Here is a 21280-nt window from a genome sequence, read left to right on the forward strand (position 1 = left end):
ACAAAATATGATGCATTGTTATAGAGCAAAGTTTGGAACAGTATTAAGAAAGTAAAAAGTAGCTCCACCTTTACCAGTCACAGAATTACTGTGTGTAGCTTGCAAGGTGTCATTAATGGTTTCAAATTAGCATCTGCATTATGAGTAATTCTACTTATGTGTGCTTTGACTTTTTGAATTTTTTAGGGCTTTGTTCTTGTAATGGAGAACTTATATATTGTGGTATTTCTACTTAGTTTGACATAAGAATCTGAATACGTCTGAATTGTAAATCTGACTCACCAGTGCTCAGACTCACACAGTCAGCTGCACTCCCACTTAGACTTTCAGTAAACTCAAATTGTTGAGTGCTCCCCAAGACTCACATGTCAGAGAAGTCACTGCGAAACAGAGGAAGAAAAAACAGAGCAATGTAATAGTTAACTACACTTTTATTGTTCCTTGTCCAGCCAATGAGAGGTTCCAGTTTTAGCCCTCACATGTGCCGTTCAAGTCCAGCGAAAGCACTGAACTCCAGCAAACAGCCAAACATGCTGCCACTGCCACGAGTGATGCCATCAAATCCCAACCATAGTGTGCATGATACTGCAGAACCATTTCTGAATTTTAATGAGTGAGATTCCTTTAGTCAGTGTAAGATTTTCTGTCTAAAAACTCTCCCCATGACTTCATATGAGATGACTAGCTTAATGAAGCTTAACAGCTAATGCACATATTAGGTTGAGATTTATACGGTCTCTGACGTAAAGGGATGTCACTCAGTAATGGAATGTATTTCATATGGAGCACAGGTTGAGAAGTCGCTATGATGCTGATTTGTTGCAAAGTAATGTACACTTTGTTTCCAATGTCATGCATGTTAGAATGTAGAGCCACTGCTTCGGCCAATATGTCAAAGTTCAAGGCATTCATGCATTTGGCAACTCTTTTTATGATTTGTCGCATGAAGGAAAACTGGCAAAAGCACTTTGTGGTGGATGTTGATATAGTCACAATGTAGAAGCATGGCCAGCGTCAGTCACACAAATAGTGAATCAGAGGAATTCAACGCAGCATTTGTTGTTGAGGGAAATAAACCTTTAAACTGTCCAACCAGAGGTGGGTCAAGACATACAAATATAATAATCATGAACAAAAATTACATAATGTTTATATATCTCTGATCACATGTTAATAAAAAGACAAAAAATAATGCAGTGGAAACAATGTCATGAGCTTTGGATGGGCTCTTACCGCCGACATGGATGGCTTTGCTTATCTTCTGTTAATACAAGATCATGAAAAATGAAATATACTAGATTACTGTTATAGGAGCTAGGCAAGTTGTCTTATTAGAAAATATAAAGTAGCCACAGATGAATCAGACATTGCACAATTATTGAAGGGCATGAGCGTCACTACCGTTCATTGTAACTGTTAATAGTGACTCTCACACAAAGCCATATAACGAGAGAGATGAAATGAAAATGTTTATGCTAAATAAAATGCCAACATTCTTTACAAAGCACCAGCTGGTACCACTGAGGTCCTAATGATACAGTCAAAACAAAAGTAATTTTAGTTTAGGTTTAGGTCACACTGGCACAGAGCAGTTTTCAGCATCGGTTTCAACAAACGACCCACATGTTGTGGCAAAGCCTTGATCACTGCACAGATGTACAAATATAAGCAGAGGTGGCAAGCAATCAAAACAACCACAGTTATATGTTTGCTGCAGTTCTGTATTTGACACTGCATGTTTGATATGTTCACTTCCTGTTCCTGTAGTTTGCTTTACATTCAGCTTTGCAAATATTGATCCATGTTCCTAAACTCCACTTACTTTTGTAACAATGTCAACATGCACACAGTTTTAAAGTGGAACTCTATTAATAGAGCTCATGTTATGATTTTGGAGATAAGCACTGATTGCAGGTCAAACCGATCTATTTTTCATAACATCCATAGTATATTAGATAGCAAAATGATATCAGTTATTGGATATATTATTTCAGCATGACATAAATTGCTCTTTTTGCTATGATGCTCATTATAAAAAAGTATATGAGTGGTTGAGATTTGCTTTGACTGTATCTCTGTAACAGAGGATGTGCTTTATTTAGAAAAGAAAACAGAAGAAAATGCCACTGAACTGCAAGTAAAGAAAGACATAAAGACATTTTTATAAACTCATACACTTATCCTTCATAGCTACTTGTTTACCTTAAACTATGGAATGCACAGTAGGATAGATTTTTCAAAATGTCACAGATCAAAAGAAGCCTACATTTTAAAAACACTTAACAGCCAACCTGCGTTACGTTCACACTCTCAGTCATGATCCAACAAATTACTGTGAAAGATAAGTGCAGTCATTTATATAAGGCATATTTAAAAAGTTGACAGAACTCCTTTGACACTCCTCCAAAGAGGCTTTTTGTGGATAAATAAGGGATGTCTTTGTCCATTTCCAATTTTTTCCATTTCTGTCTTTTTCCACAAACATATTCCAGAGGGTAAGAGTTGGAATACGATGTTCCGGGTTTACAGGGTGGAACCGAAAGAAAGTGGAAAGTCCCAAAGTCCTCACAGGCGTCAACGATAAAGAGTCTTCTTCACATGGACGTGAAGACAAAGATGGCGCTACATTCAGAGGTTCAGGCAGAGGAGAGCCACCAGGAGCAGGGAGAGTACACTGAGGGACTGGGCAGCCATCACACCTCCACCTGAGAGACACATGGATACAGGTAAGTCAGCTTTTGCTCAAAAATGTACTGGACTGACAATCAAATGTACTGTTTTGAGGGGAAAAAACGCTATGTCCCTTGAGTGTCCACCTCTCATCCATCAAACTACAGACCATATTTAGTGTGAAGTTTGATATTACACCCATCTGTGTGGAGATCACTTGCCCCTCAACGCCCCTCCATTTGTCAATGCCCTGCATTTGAAATCCTCCACAGCTTAAATTCCACGGCCTGTGAAATCAAGCTGTCAGGTGGGGTCTGGAAAGAACGATAAGGGATAAGGAAAACCACAGGAGGGGTTTCCTCTACTCATCAAGATCAATTACAGAGGCTTAAGGCCTCTTCTATCCAGTCAGCCTACCTGTCAGTCCATCAGCCAGTGAGAGGATCCAGTCACTGGGCTATCAAGGCTTTAGTCATGAACCGTTAGGTTTCCCATCTTAGCCCTCCAATCTACGGTATGAAACCTGAAGTGACAGCTCTGCTCTGGCCCATGGGAACCCTCTAGCTGTGACAAATGATAACCTACCGCCAACTTTGAACCTGGTATAATCCCACTAGAAAATAGCAGGAATGGACTGAATAGTCACAGTGTGTCACCTAAGCACTATGAATTTAAAATGTGATGAGATAACCGGAGGCTTTCTTTATTTTTATTCCACTGAAATGATGCCTCTGTGAAGATGGCATAATGTTTTTCATAAGCGACTACACGCTAAATTTAATTTAGGTGTTCATCTAACAGAAAATACAACTGAAAGGAAATGAAGGACTCATTCTTCTAAATTAGTGCCTTTGTGTCATCAGCTTTTCTGCTATACACAATCCTTCTTTTTTATCAGAACAAACGTACATATTTATTGAAAAGCCCACCTTTAACATAAAACATCTAAGACACATAAAACATCTAAGACATAAACTCCAATTTGATGATCCTTATAGTATAATAACTGTATTTGTATAGCATTTAATCATTAAATTTTTTCATATATTGTCTCTTCATCACTATGATAGTCTGTAAAACTGTTACCTGAGATTTTGATTTTTGCCACGGCCCCATCTCCTCCTTCTGTGTGCGCCCGGACCTCCACCACATAGTCCCCGTCATGCAGGGGAAGATCTATGTACCGCCTACTTGTCGTGTACAGAGTGCCTGTGGAGCTACCCTGCTGCCTGTACAGCACCTAGGTAAATATACATATACAGTGTAAGAAATGTAAGGTTCCCAGCAGCTACTATTTCAGAGTGATTATAATGTTGAACTGTACTCACTTTGTAACCATCTATTGATGCCTCATTATCCAGTGGTTCCACATGTTCCCAGGCAATATTAACTGACTGGCCCTTTAACTTTGTACCTAATATTGTAGGGGGTCGACTTGGAGCTGGTAACAGACACAAAAACAGTACTGAATAACAATTATATTACAGTAAATTATTTACAGTAGGGACTATACATAATTCTAACATTTTCCCTGCAGATCCTGCTGGTTAATCCTGAACTACTTTAAAGCACAACATACGGGGTTTCTTGGTGTGGACCTGGAGGTGCTCGCTGGGTGGCCCATATCCTGCAGAGTTGTAGCCCCGAATCTCAATAAGGTAACTGGAGTCAGGCTTCATACCCTCCAGCCTGGTGTGGTTCTCCTTGCCAGGCACCACAACCCTTTGAGCCCCGCCCTCGCTGTCTTCCTGATTTCTCCAGTACTTCACCTGGGACACACAGGGCAGAGGTGAGATGGGTAGGATCCAAACCATTGTTTTTATAGCACATATGTGAACTGGTTTATAGCATGAGGAAAAGTAAAATGTCAGAAAAGAAAATAAGAAAAATTAAGCTGGATACAAAGCTAATTTATAGACACTAGCAGGTACTAAAGTTCTACTGATGGGTGTTACAAAAACATGTTTTTAGGTTCTACATGACCTGAGCCATCCTGCATCTCAAAAATACTGTTGGAAATTTTTTATTTATTTTTTTGCCAGCATGCCTCAGTAAAACTTTATGCTGACCTGGTATCCATCTATATTGCTCTGTGAGAGGGGCAGCCACCACACGATGGCTTCTGTGGCAGAGAGAGCTCTGCCATTGACATTTACAGGAGCTTCAGATGGAGCTGAGGAGAGACACAGGATACAGTGTGATAAATAGGTTATGATGTAGAAAGAGGACATGCCCTTCAGAGGTAATTTATATATTGCACACACAAAACTCCAACACAGCATACTTTAAATGTATGAATATGTTTAGTTTGCTATCGACCCCTGTACCATACAAACTAATGGATCCATTACCTTGACCATAAACTATCTTGCGCCTCCTAATTTGTGTCTATTGGCTTTACTAATGCCATTTTTCACTCAGTGGTGCTTATGCATCATTTTAGTAAAGTGAATTAATCACTGTAGGGAACAAGTGAAGTGAGAGAAATCCTTCTTGGACCACTTTCCTTCACTAGGCCATTGTACACTTTTCCGTGACTTATGGGCCAGTTATACACTGTGTGTAAGCTGTCACTGCCAGGAAACTGTCCTTGAATGTTAAATTGTCACACTGGGCCTTGAACCAACAACCCATCACTGACTGTCATTGTGTTTAACACAGACAGATGTACAAAGACAATACTGCACAACCAGCATGCCTGGAGACAGCGCGCCTTTCAGGCTTAACTATAAAATCATAGACACTCAACGGCAAGCGTTCCCAAAGTGTGTTACCAAGGCAACGGGACATCTCTGTGACCCATCATGTCTGGGTTGCCAGTGGTTATCTCAACTGTCTGTCAGTGGAAGTTAATAACTAGGCTAAATGCTTTGCATCCTTGGGCGAATTATCAGCTTTCTGGTTCATGCTACACAGATCATGATAATCCCCCCGCAAGGAAAGAGAGAGAGGGGAAGATGGGTTCACTTTCAAGGGGTATTAAAATTCCTCACAACTATACATAAGAACTCCTATTAAATGGGTCCTACTCCATTGAAAACCCTGGTGGTGATAAGTAGCTGACACTGACAGATTGAAATAGCAGAGTGTTGGCATATTGAAGGATTCCTTATTCTCTGTGATACTGAGAAAACAGGATGAGGTCGATCTGTGACACTGCTGTGAGATTATTTTGGCACATTTCCCTCAGTGTTGAGTAGGAGCTGTGAATCTCTTCAGTGCTCACCATCCTGTGCAGAATAGATGATGGCTGTTAGGCTGTAGGGTCCCTCTCCTTTGCTATTGAATGCTTTGACTTTGACTTGAAACTGTGTCAAAGGAGGGATGGAGGACTCTTTGTGGACGTAGCGGTTGGCCTGTGGGTCAGCTACTATCACTCTTCTCCACTGGTAATCATCTTGAGGTCTGAAGGCCACAATGTAGCCAAAATTTGGCCCGTAGTAGTACTGTGGCTGTACAGGCTGATGGCAAAAAAGAAAAACATTTTAAAAATTATGTTTTATCCAACATGTCTCTCAAGCATGGAATTAAACTCTTAATCCTGTCAGATTTCACACCATGTATATCATGCATCATCCACTTACGCTTGCAATACATATACTAGGATTAACAGCAAGACTCAGAAAGAGCCAACTTCAGTAATCAGATGATGTTTACATACTGTTCAGTAAAATGAGTGCATTCTGTGATTTATGTATAAAGAGTTGTGACACTTTACTGGCTCGTCCCTCTTAATCTGTCCTCACGCCTCAGTTTCCTCTGCTGGCACTCTTGCTTTATCATCACACCATATGTCCAGCAAAACATGCCTGCATTAGGCATCGCTAACCCCTAAACACATCGTCTCGTCCTCCAGCTGCTCTGGAATTGAACGGCCATGCCTCAGCCAAGCAAAAGGCAATTTACCCATGAGAGATAATTTATCAGCGGCTACAGCAGGGAAATGGAAGATAATGATTCAGTTCAGTCATTGATTTTTGTTGATAGTAATTGTTTTGTTTTACCCAACACTTATTCTTCAGTTCCTCTTCCTGTTTTACATGTTCTGTGGTGTGTTGTCCTCAATTTCGACAGTTCTCTGAGACATATTTAATCTGGCTTCTTTTCAATCTCTGCTAAAGGCTCTTTTTTATAAACTTGCAATCTGAACTGAATGGTTTTTCTGTACCCTACTTTTAATTTGTCTGATTAATTTGAGACATTTTGCCGTACCACTTTTTATTTGTATTGTCAAAATTCTGGTCCTGAAAAGGGCTGTTTTGAAAAGTGCTATTAAAAAATGTTGTTATCATTATTACCAATTGAAAATATTTTTCCTCAGCTAACTTAATTTGCTTTAGCATGTGGTAGCAGCGGAGTGCTTTAACATGAACTTGTAACCTGTTTACCCCTGTGCCCAGTGGAAAGTCCGGACCTACCGTCCACGTGATGGTCAGTTCTCTGCTGGTCCCTCCGCCCCCGCCGAATGTCCGAGGGCGCCACCACAGGAACTACAATGAGACAGCAAGAGCAAAAGTCTGAGCCCGCATGCTAAGAATCCACACAAACAACGCCAACCCACACAGGCTGTAACCTATCCCTGGCAGCACTACTGAAACATCCTTCCTTACCAAATACAATATCAATGTCCTCTCCTGTTCCAAATGCAACACCTTAATGTCCATGAGGGAACTTTGCCATTGAGGGAGACAGAGAGGCAAAACTTCCCTTGTTTTGCCTTGAGTCTAGCAGCTCATTCTCAAATGATGATTATTTTTTTAAGAGAGGTTACTGAAGGCCTGTGATTTCCATTTTATAATTGAATTTCAGTATACAGTTTCAGCAAAGTGCTCATTTGTAGAGGTTTGTGTGGTGAGTTTGGCAGCGTGCTTCTGCTGTAGGAAGTGCAGCATGATGGGATTTATGCTGACTCATTTCTACAGCGATACTTAACATAAGTAAACAGTGCTATAATAGAATGATGATGAATAAATATCAGAATGGAAAGCTGGACTGTAGTACCACATTTCCGTGACCTTTCAAATTACTCTGACTTTATCCCATAAATCGTATGTACTGTATGTTAGACTAAAGTCAGGACACAATCTTACTTGCTTCCAAGGTTTTCTCCTTAGGTGACGGGCTGCTTGGCTCTCCTGTCCCCAGAGTGTTGGTGGCAATGACCCTGAACTCATATTCTGTCCAGGGGAACAAATCCTTGACTGTGGATGTTTCTGCATTCCCCTCTACATCTGCAGGAGCTAGAGAGAAATGCACAGATTTCATTTCAGGGCTATAGCACAGTATGTTAAAACATTACACAGCTCAGGTTGTGCTGTCCCACAATGTAACAAAAATATCCTTAAAACAATAATGAAGTAGCATTTTTGGAACCCATTGCTATATTTAAGCCCATGAGGCATGACTAAATTTCAGAGACATCAGCCACCAAGTAGACCTATAATATCGCTATGTGGGATGACCCAAATGATTATATCACCAGAGTCAGCTCAGCATTAAGGTAACAGTGTTTATTTGACCAACTAGTATGGAGTTCTCACATGTAGTGGCATTCTTCCAGACATCCTTTGAGAACGAGTTCCTGTACTGGATAGTATATTTGGAGATGGGGCTGTGGTTGTCTGCTCCACGGCTCCACTGCAACGTTACACTCTTGTCAGTTTTATTTATCACTCGCACCCCACCTGGGGCACCAGGGGGACCTGGGGTAAAGAAAAGAATAAGAGACAAGTTAAAAGTGTTGTTTGATGGGTGATGAATACAAGTGTGGCTGTAGTGTAGTGAGTTCAGTTCACAAGTTTGACTTGTTCCTCTGGCAGACAGTGAACACCCTACTTGCTCACAAATTGTATAAAGAGAAAATGACATTATAGTGTTACTGAAAGACCTTTATCTTCATTCATGTTCATGGGGAAATTCTTGTCAAAAGTCCTGAGCCATTCAACAACTTTTTCTTCAACACCAGTCTCCTAAATGACTACTGTTTGATGCATATGAAATACAACACATCAAAGCCCTCACATCTCCTCTTGTCTCTTCTTTAGGAGACATCAGCAAAGACTGATGGATTAAGGCATTAGAGCTTAGAGCCCACTGACATACATGAACTTAATCTTAAGCAAAAGCTTTTGAATCCAGTGTTTCTCTTGGTTCTCCTGTTCCTCTTGATTCTTCCTTTGGAACATAAAAATGGTCTAATAGAAAACCCAGACTGTGTCAGTGTTAGCCTCCCAACCCACAGCCTCCGAAATCAGCCAGGATTTACTTTTTCCAAGTCATGAATATGAGACGAGACAAGTAAGGCGATTAGACAGCCAAAGCTGGACAGCTCTTAAACTTCCCCTCTCCTCTAAGAGTTGGGAGAGAAAGCATAGTTATGAAAAAGCTTGTTATTTCATAATTCAGTCTAAGAGATGAAATATTGTGCAGATTTGTCTGTCTGTACAATACTGTGTCATATGCATGAATGCTTAAAATAGTGTGTATTTGAACCGATAAGCTTCAGTGTTAGGCATCATGCTAAAGGACATACTGTATCCCAACAAACAAATTTAATAAAGTTTATGAATAGTTCTTCTAATTCACAGGCACTTCAGTTAACACAGTCACATTTCAACACTGTTCCTGGCAAGACTGTAACATTACGCTACAAAAACACACACACCCATGATATGAAAACAACTCTTCTCCCTATCTCAAATCCCCACTAATAACAAGCTACAGGTGCAGAGCTGTGTTTTTAGCTCAGACAATCTCCTGAAGCAGATCTGCTTCCTCATCTGCTGTGATAAATGGCTGTCTTTCATCTCTCCCTCGCTGCACCCCGGACTGCTGGCATTTGGCACTCCATTAGAAGCGGCCCTGGGCCTGTGTTTTGGTTCCACTCTGAGAAACGTCACAGTCAGCCGCTGTGCGTTCACCTGGCCATCTGTCAACACCTGCTCTGAAAGCTGCAGCGGTGGCAGCACACCCAGGGCACAACAGGGATCACTGGCAACCAGATCACTGCCGGAGATCTTGGGCTCCTATCTGAAGAGACCCTTTGTCCGCCAACACTGGGCCTGTTTCAAGACCCAAGGGGAGGGCTGTAAGGCAAGCTCTCACTCATCAGGAAGCGGAGGGTGAAAACAAAGCCTGATGATTCATCCAGGAGGTGAAATACAGTAAATGACAGACAGAACACTGCGGAAGTGTGGTTGTGTTTATTTTGTACATGATGATATCTATACGTGGCTGGAAGAATAAGAACTGAAATCAATGGCACACTGTAACAAAATATTGTGGCAAGAGAAAGAAATCTGCAATGTTCTACACGCTGAAGTCACCAAACACTGATCACAGTGCATTACACAACTAATAACTATAGACGTACAAGTGACGCCAACAGCTCTCTCTACTCTATAAAAATGCTACTTTATTCAGTTATAATGAAGACAAGTGGGAGCTGACACTCTATTCATAACACTTCTTAATTGCATAGAAGTGTTGCTTGTTCTACTCAATTTAATCAAGTCTATTACTGTGTCTAACAATGCAACCACAGCAACTGCTTGTTATCAAAACAGGACTCAAAACAACAACAACAACAACAAAAAAAAAACACATTCATGCAAAAACTGAACAGTTTATCTTCCTAGTTGCCTTGCTGGACACAGAAGGTGTTTTGGATAAATATAAGCTAATTTGCAAAGTGCCAATAGTTTTCCAAACAGTGTTATCTGGAGGCCAGGCACCAGCTTTTATACAGATATGTTTGAGTTGACTTCTTCACTATTTTTCAAAAGGCTGTAGCCAGTTATCGATATCTAAATGTATCATCTTTGAGCAGGCAGCCTGAAAAGTTAGTCTGACCTTTTCTGGGTGGTAGAGGTAGATAGCTAGTGTTCTCTGTGTGTCTATGTCTCCTGCATGAGGACACAAGGCATTTCCTTCCATAGCTTGTTCCAGCTCTCTCTCTCTCTCTCTCTCTCTCTCTCTCTCTCTCTCTCTCTCTTTCACATGGAGTCTCAGGGTTGACAGATTATCTGGCAAAACAGGCTACGGTCTGATTACTCTAGAGAGATTTACTTCTCTTCAAACATGCGCTGGAGAACATACAGCTCTTGTGCTATCTCTCTTTCTCTCAGTCTCTTTCTCTTTTTTTCATACACACACACATGCACTTTCCAGCTGTGTAATAATGGTCTGATGATAAAAGTTGGAGAAGATTTTGATGATTAATTTAGGAATATGCCTGATGAAGTGTGGAATTCTTTTAAATTCTATGTTTAACAGACTGTAGAATTAAAGCTCCTGAAAACTTGGCTTCAAATTTATAAACTTTCTCTTTTCAATAGTACATATTGAGAAATAAACAACAGTTCAAAAATATATCTTTGGGTATTATTTTAGAGTTTAGCACTCCAACACTTATCTGCTTCATCTGGGCTGTGTGTGTGTGTGTGTGTGTGGTTTGATCAGATTTGACTGACAGCACCCAAACAACCTTCTAACTGTCCCACATTTTGACACAGATATTACTTCATCCTGATGAGTGACATCATCAGCATCCCAAACCAGTGAGAAGAGCACAGACATAATAACCAAAATACAGAAACCTCTGATGTAAAATAACCATTCTCCAAAATAACAGAATTTTGGAGAATGGTGTGTTCACGTATGAACCCACTGCTCCAAATTAGAAGTGGATTAAGAAAATATATTTCTAGGGGTTTTAAGATATGTATATACATAACTGTATGAATATGTATAATTGCATCATTCATGACTTACCTCTGACAACCAGGTGGGCAGAGGCTGTAATATTGTCAACGGGGGTCTGTGCCGTGCAGGTGTAGCGTCCAGCATGCTTCAGCTGGGCATTTTTAATCAGTAACTCACCATTTGAGCTCCCATTCTGCATGAAACAGCAAAGTAGACAACAGATAATTTAGGAGTGAACAAAACATGATACATCATGAGGCAAAGCACTCCTACTGTGTGCCTGTCAAAAGAAAATTATCATGTTAGAGATTTTCTCACTGAGCCTGAAACTCATCTTGAAATATGGAAAAGGAGATAATTATTTCAGCCACCCACAAGACCAGAGGGACTGACATATCCACCTCAAGCATCCAATTAAGTGAACTGGACATGGGCTTCAGCTAAAGGTCTATCACCTCTTTTCCTGTGGAGAAATGTCAAGCTCCAAACAGTGTTTGTTCCAGACAGCACTCTCACTGTAGAAAGGTAAAACCATCACAAAAATCTACTTTAAAGAAACATGACTGCACTGAACTCGACTTTGGAGACACAAGCAGTTTTTTGCTAATACCACACAAACATTATCAAATGGAACTGGACCCCACTTTTACGAGGGGAAAATCCTTCTTGTGTACAAAAATGGGATCTCATCAATCATAACCATAATATGGTGTTTGCCTAGTGGGCAGAGTGACAAATGAGAAATGCTAACTGCTAGCTTATGGTCAGAGCTGAGCTAAGAGAGAGAGTAGGTCATGTCAACAGTAATGGATGTTAACGGAAATTGCTGTTAAACTGATATAAAATGCACTATTCCACTCAGAGAAGGAATGTGAAATGGCTTTAAGAGTCACATTCATTTAAAGCAGGCCGTACTTTTCCATTGCAGGTATTCCAGTGAAAATACTACAAACATCAACTCAACCTCAAATATGATTTGACATGGATGAACTCTAGGCTACAGCTGAGATTTTGTGGTCAGAGAGAGGATGGGGCTAGCGCAATAAATTTTGACTATGTATGTTCATTTCCCTTTAGTAACATTAACTGATCAATATGATGTCTTACCAGGGGTGCGTTCATAATGTTGGCTGTCCTTGTGTAGGTCAATAACCCGGCCATCCAGGGACCAGATGAAGGTGATGTCCAAAGAGGGGTCGTGTAATGCAGCACACTGCATCCAGGCGTTCTCACCCACTTTAACATCCGCATTGGACGGTGCCAAGGTGATCTTTGTGGACTCTGGGGAAAAACACAGGAAGGATGTAGAGATCAGTCCAGCCCCTGAATAAATCAGCCTGGGATTTTCTTTTTAGGTTAGAAGAAATTTGTTTCAATAGAAGAAAATTACAGGCAAGCAAAAGAGGGAAATGGAAAAAGGAGTCTTGAGCAGTCACATATTAGAATGTATATGCTATTTATATGAAATAGCTGTTAACTGTTCAATACGCCCAAATGTCCAGAAGAGGGCAGAAAAGAGCTGTATTTCCAACACCACTGGAGCTCAACTGTAAAAAACTAAAAATGTTTGACAGCTAAGATTGCATGTCTGGAAAAATGACAATCAAAAAAAGCCCATACCAATTTTATTATTTGCTATTCAATCAAACTATCTCAACATATTCATAACTCTTTTTCTTATTTTTCATTGAACGGGGGTGAAGATCTAGCCCTTGTCTCATCACATTTGATCTAAAGCAGTCCCCTCTCGCCTTTGCCCTTGGGGAATGACTGAATATCCACCAGTAGCCTTTATACTGTCACTCTGTTCACAGGGACATAATTCAACAACCACCAACATTTGGAGGCCGGGATGGCTCGGTGGGACCAAGAGTGACGGGAATGATTGCCAGCCAAGGCTGACATCAGTCAAGTATCCTAGAAACATCAGAAAAAAAGAGGCATAAAGAGAGTTATTAATTAAGCAATGTTCATTAGCCGAAACTTGCCTGTAACCAACAGAGAGCCCGTGCTGTTGGCCTTGCCCCGGTCATTCTCAGCGAAGCAGGTGTACCTGCCTTCATCTGCTCGCGTCACATTGAGGATCTCTAGGCTCCCATCCTCCCAGATGAACACCCTGAGCAGAAACCAGAATTAATTTTTCACACTCTTTGGAGAAAGAACTATATGGCATAAAATATTCAGCACAATATGAAGGTCAAAAGTCCAGTGTATATTATTCCATGGATATGTGGATGATGAAAAATGATGAAAGAGCTCTGACTATCTGCCAGTTCCCTAATAGATATAAGGTTTTCCAAGGAAAAAAGTATGCAAAGTTGAAGCAACATTAAATTGCGCTAAAGGCAACAATGTTTGATTCATTTTTCTCTGCATATTTCATATTCATGCATGACAAACGGCATCGTGCCAGCTGCCCCGTCACTACTCCACACCCTCTCTCACGCAGACAGCAGCCAGAGAGAGTATTAGGAGGCATATGCTGCATAGTAATTTGGCTGCTGCTCCTCCTCTATGTGAGTCCCACTGTGGTGAATGGGGGTGTATGGGGTGGGGGAAAGGGTTGGGGGGGTCTCCAGGATCCCAGATTAGGCTTTTTTTTGTCAGTGAGAAGCACAAGGCAGGGGTTAACACATCCAGTCTGACCAGGCTGATGAGCTTAAGAATGAGCTTAATGTCAGCCACTGAAAAACAGCAAAGCCGTGCATACCAGTCACTGATGAACAACAACCCTAAAGATTGTGCTGGGATTCAGGGTATAGGATATCTAAGGCTTACAGACCCCCAAAATCACTATACTGTATGTATCTCGCTAGTAGACACTACATTATAATTGTTTACAATTGTTTATAATTATTACAATATTACAATTGTCTTTGTGTCTCACAGTTACAGAAAAAAGTTTGATATTTGCTTTAAAAACTACAAAAAATGAAAAATAACCTCTTCAGTGACAAGCCAGCCTCCGAATGAATACATATCCAGACAATATTTACAGACCAGAGTACAAAAGGGAAGTGTGCCATCTGAATAAGAGACTGCTCACCTGGTAGAATTGGAGAGCAGCTCTGTGTCTTTGCTCCAGGAGAAGGTAGGCTTTGGCGCTGCTTTGGGTCGACATTCGATCACCACCCGACCGTTTTTTGCTGCCAGGACTCTCTTCACAGGGTTGTGTTCAAACGTGGGAGCACAGGCTGAGGAGGGACAGTATGGATTATTCATCACAAACTTAGTAGAATATGCATTAATTGCATGCATACATTTATGACACATTTTGCATTCATAAAAGTGAGTAGTATACTGATCTAATATATTGTGCATGCTACTTTGATGTACCAAAATCAGTTTTTGTAAACATTTTCATATATGTTTTTTTTTCCAGCAATGTAAAAGTTGGTTTTCATACTAAAATCTGACATAGCATTATATATGTTCTAATGAGCTCAAACTAGTCAGCATCAGCATGACCTTTAAATCTCTGACGCAGCCCTTTATGCTGCAGCTGCAGCCAAATTTTGACTCACCAAACACACGCAGCTCTGCATTGGCATAGATGACTCCGTGGTGATTCTCTGCTATGCACTGGTACATCCCTGAATCGTCAAACGTCAAGCTGCTGAACCTCATCTCTTTCCTGTCAAGCTGTGGAAAATAACAGGAGTGTAATGTTAAAATATCATCATTCTCTCTCTCACTATTTTCATATGGCTTAGATTCTGTTACTGAGCAAAGGTTTACAATCAATCTGTTGATTGTTGACATCTGCAGAGCTACAGATGACGGTTAGTTAATTTGACTGGGAGGGGATTTCATTAGTACGTAATGATGTATCCAGCAGCATATATCAAACAACCTCCCCCACTCTGCTGTCACTGGCTCCAACCCTCTTGGGTATTTTTCAGGCATGATGACGGTTGTTTCTATGGAAGGTTACACAACCCATGCTGGCACACGCTCAACAACAACAGATACTTTCTCCTGACATGATGTATTTCCACAGTGCCAGCTTCCTGCCACTGCTGTGCTACTGTAACAACCCTAGGATGCACACTAACAAAGCTGCCAGAAGGGCTCTGAGTATTTTACCCCTATAACTATATTGCTCAGTTATAGGAATATAAAAACTTATGAGTTTGAATGTTACCAGTTCTCCATTTTTCAACCAGCGGATGTGTGGTTTAGGTTTGCCAGTGGCTATGCAGGACATGGTGTACTCGCTGTTGAGGTCTTTCTCTATGCTGTTGATGTGCTCTACCCACTCAGGAAAAGCTGCAAATAAGGAAAATCAGAGTTACAGTGTTTGAGAAAAATCTGAGAAAACTACAAAGCTTAATAATATATGATATGGGGTGAGACTTTTAGGCATTGAGGCATTTAAGTAGGTGTTGGTTCTAAAAAAAAAACAAAAACTTAGTCTACTAGGCACTGGTGAATCTATCCCACACAGAATGCCTAGCAGAGAGTTGACAAAGCTGATAAAGACTTCTTCTATAATGTATATTTAAGGAATGTGTGTATTCGCTGCAATATGTTTTCAAAGAGCAAGGCTCACATGATACACAACATACTTCTCACCTTCTACAGACAAACGTGCAGTGTGGTAGTCCTTCCCTCTTGAGTTCACTGCCTCACACCGATAGGTGCCACCGTCCTCAAACTGAACATTGTACAGGTGCAGATGAGCCCCTGCCATTCGTATTTCATGATTTGGCATCGGTCCATCTAACTTCTTCCAGTGGATCTCAGGGACAGGGCTGAGAAGCACAGAGAAAGAAAAATAATACAATATACAAGGCATATCACTATCACTGTGCTCAAGTCATCATCATTCAGAGATTTGCTTTCTAAATCATTTAGCTCAATGATTCTAAGAGAGGTCTAAGCTACTGCAAATTACATTTAATATCCATTAGGGGTGATATAATAACTAATATGGTGTTTTGAGAGACTGATACATCCATATTACTTTTAATTTAGTGTTAGTTATCAGTCTTCAGTATTGATATGCTGCATCATATAAATTAACTTATGTCATGCCACAGTAACAACAGAGTAACCTCAAATGCTCATAATCTAATTACTGACTGAGAATAAAAGAGTCGTTCATTTCACTTACTTTCCCAAAGCAAAGCATTCCAAGGTGATATTCTGGCCGACCAGAGCAGTGGTGTCTGGGAACTTGACATTGAGGTCAGCAGGGTATTTCCTGATGGGACCTGAGAGGAGTGGACAACAGGCCAGAATAATGACTCAGGTGCTAAACCCACTTCTAGCTGCTAATCCTGAAACAAACACTAGTTTTAAAATGATTCATTTTAACCATCTTAGTGACAGGTGATTCAAACATTGTCCAGATTTGTCATAGTGTGGGTCTGGTACAAAGGCTTATCCTGGTCTCTAAAATCAGCTAGTGTTTACTATGCTCAAACACACGGGATACTGCACCAGATCATAACCTGTGATATTAAGTCCATGCAAATATGATACTTAAGGATTAACAATCATGACAAATGCAGTCACACTGTGTCCTATTTACACATACACACAAGGAATTTAAAAAGGATTGGCAACATGCAAAGGTATCACTCCCACACACACATGGACACAAAAACTAGTTAAATACAGGCCACATCATATCCAGAAGGCATCTCGTAATACACATGAGAGAGCCAAACAACTGTTCAGCTCAGTTCCTAACCTTTTTGGTGGAACACAACATTTTAGTTTGTGTTCTATTGTGTTCTGCTATTCAAGATGCATTTGCCACAGGTGAAGCTGGCTTGAAGTTAGACAATGAAAGTAAACATCTGATGGATTCTGGGAAGGTCCCTGGGGAAATTGTTAAAATAGCTGCCTGCTTTTGTATAAGTAACTCTTACATTCAGCTCTGCAAATGCACAGAGTGTTAATAAACATAAACACACTGCTTTAGTTTCTCTGAGGTCTTCATCTCTCAGGCTGTTTATGTTCCATTTCATTATTCATAACATGCTGGCTCTGTCTTAAAGCATGTTCTTGTGCGTCAGTCTACTTCTGAGCTAATTTGCTCCTGTAAATCTCATTTAAAGAGTCAACAACAGTGGCATGACCTCATCACATTTAAAACAAACACTACTGTGATTGAGCATGGTGCTTCTGTGGGGGCAGCAAACTTGGTGCAGTATCTCGCTGCAACCAGGCAGAATCACTTACAAGTATCATGCTGCCATTAATCTCGTACAGGATAGTTAAACAAGCCTAGATCCTGACTTGGGCTTTTATGTGTGTCATATAAGATCACTGGTTGTAAAATTAAGGAAACCACAAAGCTCAAACCGCGGCATCACTGTGATAATAATTCACAGGAAGGTAAGAAATAAGCAACTAGAAAGACAATGAGTGGTGGAAGGTGAAATACTAACGTTCAGCCTGTGGCATTAGGGGGATGTAGTTGGAGAAAACGCTCTTGGAGATGGACTGGCTAGATGCAATGCAGGAGTAGTTGCCAGGTGTCTGAGGCATCCACCTTGGAGATATAGAGGTTTCCATTTGACTGAGAGACAAAACGCCTTTTGTCCAGCGGGATGAAGGTGGGGAATTCGTTAAGGATCCATCGGAATGACAGCTCAGCTGCACAGAAAGAGACATGAGAAAACGCCACCTGTCAATCAAGACCATGGACACAGGAACAGCTTTGAAAGAAAGAGCAGAGTGGATGTGAGAGCTGGCTCACTTTGAATAATCTGAATACATGCAAAATAAAAATAGCGCAATTTTTCTGTGCTGAGGGAAATTTATTATTCAAGCATCTATTGACCTTTCAGATGAAATCTTATAATTCTTTTAGCTGAGAGGCATAATAGAGAGCTACTGTAAGCTGTGGAGAGGAGTTAACAATGCTCTCAGACTGTTGTGTTTAACGGATTTGCATTAGCATGAATATTATAAATATGTGTTTTCTGGGTTGATGGTTGTGGCTAAATAACAGCAATGCTAAAGGTAGGAAGAAAAAGGGTTTTATCTAACCATGTTCAAAGAATATGACATGAAAAAGTGTGAAAAATAAGAAAATGAGGCCACATACAGAGCAGTATTAGAAAGCAAACAACAACCTTTGTGATGGCAGATTAACTTGACCTAAATATGAGACTGATGAAATCATTTTGTATTATTTATCTTTTACATCCATGAGCAGGTAGAAAACAACCCAGCATGGGGTTGGTTGCAGACTGAGAAAAAAGGCTTAAAATCTTATAATGAGACACTGAAAGAGTCAGTGATGTCATTATTTTTATATATATATTGGAGGACATTAAGAAGGGCATTTCAATCCCAAGCCAACAGGGGACTTTGGTTCATTTCATTATTTCACTAATTTGGTTCATTAGTCTGATAAAAAAAAAACCAATGTGGACATGGGGATAAAAAAAGTTTACGGCACAGTATGTCTAATGACTACTATATCTGTCACGCTTAAATTTACATATATAGGAAATATACAATCTTCAGTCCACCTGACACAGATGGCTGCAGACTGCAGCACCTAAGAGGAAACTCATATAATCAAGAAGAGACCAGTGACCAGAAATCAAAACGGTTGTCACATGCTGTACCTGGATGATGTGGTGGGGGAGCACAGAGCAGCACTGCCCCCTGTCCCTCCTTGACTTTCACCGTCTCCCTCTCCTCTGATGAGAAAAGATCGAGGTCTAACAGAGACAGAGACCAAAATCAACTGTGAGATAGTTTCAGACTCAAACTTCCCTCAGAATCTGCTGTCTTTCATTCACATTTGAGTATCTCCTATAGTTTATTTCCATAGAACTGGCGCTAAAGCTTTAAAGATTGTATAAAGTTTAACAACTGCTGTTGAATTGAGCTGAGGTTTTTGATAGAAAAGTACATTAGCCACACTGGCATTATGAAGTTAGAACATTCACAAATTGCACTTTCCACACCACTTATGATTTGTCCCAGCTGCCCTTGCAATTTCAGTGCACTTAATATGCATGAAAGTACAGCTCCAGGCAGCTCTATGTTAAGCCAGCATTGTACTGTACAACATTGCAGTCTTAATAGGGGGGTTCACATCCGGGCCACTTACATCCAAACTGGACGGAGCCCACTTGGCTAATGAGTGCACCGTACATGTTGGAAGCCAAACAGGAGTAATTTCCTTCATGTTTGGTTTTAATGGGGTTGTTGATGACCAAGTTGCCTCCTACTAAACTGTAGTGGCTGCCCTCTTCATTCAGATCAATTTCCATGTTGTTCAGCTTCCACCTACAAGGAAAACAATTGGGGTCAGTACAATAGCGCATTTTGAAAGCAGTCAGTGTCAATGTATGACATGGGAGGGTATAACCACTATTTGATTATAATTAAAATGGTTGACAACTAGTTTGTTATACATGAAGCACCACAAGCAGAATATTGAGTTAAGATAGGACAGTGACAGTATTTGAATTGGTTATTAATTGGTTCCTGTCCTATGTGGCAAACACCTGAAGTTTGGCCCTATCTGCAAACTGGGAGTTGTTCTATATCAAGGTAATTGCAAATTTCATGTTTCGAAAGGCATAATGGACTGTACTGTATTTGAACCTCTGAAATACTTAATACCAGCTGTGGTCAAAGCTAATTCCTTCCCCTCCGACATCTAATTCTGGGCTCCCTGACAGTGAAACTGATTTGGGGGATGCAGAGCAATATCATTTACATACATTTACATCTAAATTGAAATGGATAACGCAAAATGCTTTTAAATTTTGAGCTGCAAAATGAGGTGGAGACATGATGGCAATGCCGTTTGTGCTACAGCTGCAGGAACATCTTATTTATTAGTAGATTTTTCTGGTGTGTCATATTTTGGCATTTAAATTATTCTTAGTATGAAAAAAAAACATCTGATGTGAACAAAATTATTTGTGCAGACCATTTAACAACAACAACCTTTTTAAATGTTAATTTGAAGATTGTCACACACGCAAACACATAGTAAACCTTGGAATTGATTCAAGGTTAAAATAAACATCCTTGTGACCTTGCCATTTACAGGCAGACCTAAAATCACTATGAATGCAGCCTGAGAGATGGCAAACCATGGGAGGTACACATAATGCACAGTGGGTAGTAATGAGACTGGCTTTATGGGGAACATATGTTACTTGTATGTGGCAGGTGGGTTGGCTCGAGCCCGGCAGTTCAGGGTGATTTTGGCCTCGGGTGACTCCTCGGGGTAGATGGTATCCACCGGCTGCTCCTCAAACACTGGCCCATAACCTGTGGCTTCGTCTGCCGACAGCAAACAAACAAGACCGGGGTGAGTAACAACAAGCTGGGTCAGACTTACAAACAGGAAATATCAAGGTGTTAGCGCTCAGTGTCAATTTCTGGCAGTTCTGGGGCAGTTTCATCAAAAAACGAGACAGCTGTGTTCAGATGTAACACAAACTAAACACATTCTGACTAGACGGTGAGATTGCCCCTCTGAAGACCTGTCTTTTAACATTTCAGCATGGTTTGTGGTTTTCACAGACATACACCTCTAATGCTAAGTGGCTGGTTTCAGATAAATCCTGGTTGTAGCTGTAACTAATCTAATCCTTGAATCCAAACAAACTCTCTTTCAAGCACTGATGCAGAGTAATAAGCCCCTGCTTTATTCCAAATCACAACATCACACTAATTATGACAGAGATGTGCCCACTCAGGTGCCATATCTCACTGTCACATTCATCTGTTGCCAGTGGATATGATATTATTACAAGCTAATACAAATCCTGGAACTGGAGATGCTAACTTGACTTAACATAATCCAAAACCCTTTCATACTGCATATGTCATCCTCAGTGCTGTGACGCAGTTGCACATGCAAATCCAGAGAGAAGAGTCCTCTTGATGAAAATGCCTTTCTTGGTTCAATCTG

General features: G+C 40.6%; 2 protein-coding genes across 2 annotated transcripts in view; both read right to left on the reverse strand.

The window, feature by feature from the left end:
• Positions 1-413: 413 nt before the first annotated feature.
• On the reverse strand, positions 414-11572 carry LOC127142871 (contactin-1a-like). The gene is given in 11 exon segments (XM_051073297.1): positions 414-2705; positions 3757-3910; positions 3999-4111; positions 4250-4439; positions 4740-4843; positions 5897-6131; positions 7089-7125; positions 7127-7160; positions 7761-7910; positions 8211-8372; positions 11443-11572. Coding segments are annotated over 11 exon segments (1386 nt in total). The 3' UTR covers positions 414-2628.
• An 876-nt stretch (positions 11573-12448) lies between these two features.
• LOC108888544 (contactin-1a-like) overlaps positions 12449-21280 on the reverse strand; it is a 47458-nt gene continuing 38626 nt past the window's right edge. Inside the window, 12 exon segments of the mRNA XM_018684580.2 lie at positions 12449-12654; positions 13362-13489; positions 14420-14567; positions 14898-15015; positions 15518-15642; positions 15949-16127; positions 16490-16589; positions 17775-17862; positions 17864-17982; positions 18966-19061; positions 19457-19635; positions 20520-20646. Of these exon segments, the coding sequence (XP_018540096.2) occupies positions 12464-12654; positions 13362-13489; positions 14420-14567; positions 14898-15015; positions 15518-15642; positions 15949-16127; positions 16490-16589; positions 17775-17862; positions 17864-17982; positions 18966-19061; positions 19457-19635; positions 20520-20646 (1598 nt within the window). The 3' untranslated portion in view covers positions 12449-12463.

Source organism: Lates calcarifer, linkage group LG10, assembly GCF_001640805.2.
Source record: "Lates calcarifer isolate ASB-BC8 linkage group LG10, TLL_Latcal_v3, whole genome shotgun sequence".
NCBI lineage: Eukaryota > Metazoa > Chordata > Actinopteri > Centropomidae > Lates > Lates calcarifer.